At 48.2% G+C, this 2,907-nt stretch overlaps 1 protein-coding gene across 1 annotated transcript; it reads right to left on the bottom strand.

The window, feature by feature from the left end:
* Window positions 1–302: 302 nt before the first annotated feature.
* Window positions 303–1,410, bottom strand: LOC110224973. The gene has a single exon (XM_021013193.1). The coding sequence runs from the start codon at window positions 1,303–1,305 to the stop codon at window positions 406–408; it is 900 nt and encodes a 299-aa protein (XP_020868852.1). The 5' UTR covers window positions 1,306–1,410; the 3' UTR covers window positions 303–405.
* Between the last annotated feature and the right edge of the window lie 1,497 nt (window positions 1,411–2,907).

Here is a 2,907-nt window from a genome sequence, read left to right as displayed (position 1 = left end):
CAGTCCGGCTGCGTCGGCTTCCGTGAACGTGATTGGTTCCGTATTATCAACAGTTAGCGTGCTATTAGCGATCCAGTCGCGGCGAACTTCTGCTTGGCGTCGATAATTTCTGATTGATCGGATAGAATCTCGACATGTCGTCAGACCGCCCATTATCATGTGAATGCGGTTCCGTGGAACAGGTGCATTATCGTCATGCCGTGGTCCGTCACGGTTTTGCTTAGGGGGTTCGGGTCGTCGATCATTGTCGCGAGCACGCTCGTTCAGGCGAGGATCATTGCGTCTGTTACGACCATCCTTTTGAACTGGGTGGTATAGATTATCCTTGTGAGCGGCCACTTGGCGTCGTTCATTTTCGACATCGAGATCGCCCTTTTTGAATTTCGAGAGAAGTAAGAGTTGGAGTTATCGACATTCGTCGGTCGAATGACCAGAGACTTTATGAAACTCGCAATACGCTTGATTGCGTTTTGGATCTGTTTCACGATAATATTTGTTCCACGGTTTCGAAGGTTGCGAGTCTGACCCGCCAACGACATATGTCGCTGCTTTCTTGGCTTTGTCAATTTTAGCATAATCCCTGTCGTAGTGTTGGCGAGGTTCGTAGTGCTCATCGTGGGACTTATCTTTCGAACTTGATGCTTTGGGTTGTCGTTTTGCCATCGCGGTCTTCTCTTCTTCGACTTCGATGAATCGATTAGCACGATGCAGAGCATCCTCCAATGTTGCTGGTTGAGTAATTACGAGATCTTCTCTGAATCGGGACTCGTACGAGCACGCATTACGTAGAGTGGCGATCGCGGCATCATCAGTTATGACAATGCTGGAAACGACTTTCTTGAATCGCTCAATGAATTTCCTCAACGGTTCTTTATCTTTTTGAGACATGGTCCATAAGTCGGCATTCGAAGTACCTTTGACCATAAATATTGAGTGATGTTGCAAGAAAACGGAAGTGAGCTGGTGGTAGCTGTCGATCGTATTGGCCTCGAGTCGTGAGAACCAGTTTAGCGCGTCATCGGTCAGGTTCTCCACGAGTAACTGGCAGCTACCAGCGTCACGCTCCGCAGCGGAGAACTGGGCGCGGTTGATCGCAATACTGAGAGACTTCAGGAAAGGCTTCGGGTCAGTGAGACCGTTGTAGGGAATAAGCTTGACCTTGTTTTTGACATGGTGGACGCGTACTTCTGAGATGCGTGTTGTGAAGGGCGATCGTTGCGTCTCCTCCAATACCTTCTCCAGTTCGGGCGCGGAGCTGGTGGCCCGGTGCATTTTGGATGACATGTCCTTGAGCATTGTGTTCATACGTTCCAGCTCCAGGTCGCGCGTCGGGTCGCTACTCTCAGCAGGTCAGTTTTGGAGACTTCGGGTGCTTGGCAAGGTATCGCCGTTCGGCAAGCCTTCATGAGGATGCTCGTCAACAGATCCTATGATAATCAACGCTGGCCGGTGACGTTGGTTCTCCGAGCGTTCGGCAGCAGGGGTGTGTGGAGACGGCAGTCCTTCCTGGTCGTTGTGATGTTGAGCGTCACGCCTGCGTCGTCGGAGTCGTTCGATTTGAGCTTGGGCGGCAACTTGCGCAGCTACGAGAGCGTCAATCCGTTCGGTCGTCCGCGCATCTTGACCATCAAGTCGATCCAAGATGGTCTGCACAAGTTCATCCAGGTTGGTACCTCGGTTGGCGGCTACGGCATGTCCGAGGGCGGCGTTGTCGGCAGCGTCTGCTACTTCGGCTGGTGCTACTGCTGCTACGGCGACAGGTACGGCTGGATGTCGTTCGGCTCGAGCGACCGCTGGATTCTCCGGAGGTAGCACCATCGCGTCGGGCGTTGGTTGTACGCTCGTGTCTGTTCCTTGATCGCTTGAGGTGTCGGTCATGTCGTCTTGATCTTCTTGGGACATCAACGTCGTTTGTCCAAAGAAAAGCTTCGAACTTGCCCCACGGTGGGCGCCAATTGTTTGTACCGAGGTTGTAACAACGAATAACTATAGGATTTTCGGGGAGAACGAAGTAACTTCTTTATTAACGACGAACGAGATCGGTTAGTTACAGGGAGAAATGACGAACGTACAGACGATGAGCTACGAACAACCAACGAATGTATACGCAAAGAACTATGACTAACGAACGAAAGTTTACGAAGAGAACTACGAACGAAAGTTTACGCTGTGAATGATTCTCCAATCCTCTGGATATTAACCACCGGGTCTTCTTGTTACCAATAGTGTCTTATTTATAGGACAATCATTGTGACCTAAGGTCTCTTCTGTTCCCTCAGTAAATTACCATTTTACCCTCCAAGCTTGATGGGCTGAATTGGAGAGACAACAGGCCCGATAAATAGTTGGGTCTCTTTTTGGGCCAAATGGCATTTTGTGGGTGAAGCCCATATCCAACAATTACTTTGGCTGCAAGAGAGAATTAAATGTAGCAACAAAGAAGCAAATTAGTTTAGCCTACTCCACAATTAAAGAACTCCTTAGTATATATGAAATACCCTTTTGATGGGAATTTATCAAATTTGAGACTTTAAGAAGAGAAATGAGAAAACTAAAACTTAGAAGTGAATCTCCTCGATAAGGATCATTACGGTAAGCAAAACGATCACTACGAATCTTCCTGCCCACTGGATTCCTGCTCCCTCTCTCTATACTCAGTACTGTTTCTTTCTTAGGATCATGAAGTACATTAAAATTCTGCTGCTCAACATTTCCGAAAATAGACATCCCATTAGAACTTCCCATAGTCATCAACTGGTAAACTCCTCCTTCAATACCTTATATGCAGTCTCCTCGAGCTAAATGATGATCGTGCTTGAGTCAATGATCATTCATTCGGTTCCATCTTCGTCGTTTCTAGCCATGGATATATTCGGTAGTGATGTTGGTGGGCAGAATTGAAGGAAG

This window comes from Arabidopsis lyrata, assembly GCF_000004255.2.
Source record: "Arabidopsis lyrata subsp. lyrata unplaced genomic scaffold ARALYscaffold_8, whole genome shotgun sequence".
Lineage (NCBI taxonomy): Eukaryota > Viridiplantae > Streptophyta > Magnoliopsida > Brassicales > Brassicaceae > Arabidopsis > Arabidopsis lyrata.
This window is presented reverse-complemented; position numbering and strand designations above follow the sequence as displayed.

Bases quoted from the DNA above. Each gene is read 5' to 3' on its own strand.
- LOC110224973 (XM_021013193.1), bottom strand. From the start codon at position 1,305: ATGAACACAATGCTCAAGGACATGTCATCCAAAATGCACCGGGCCACC.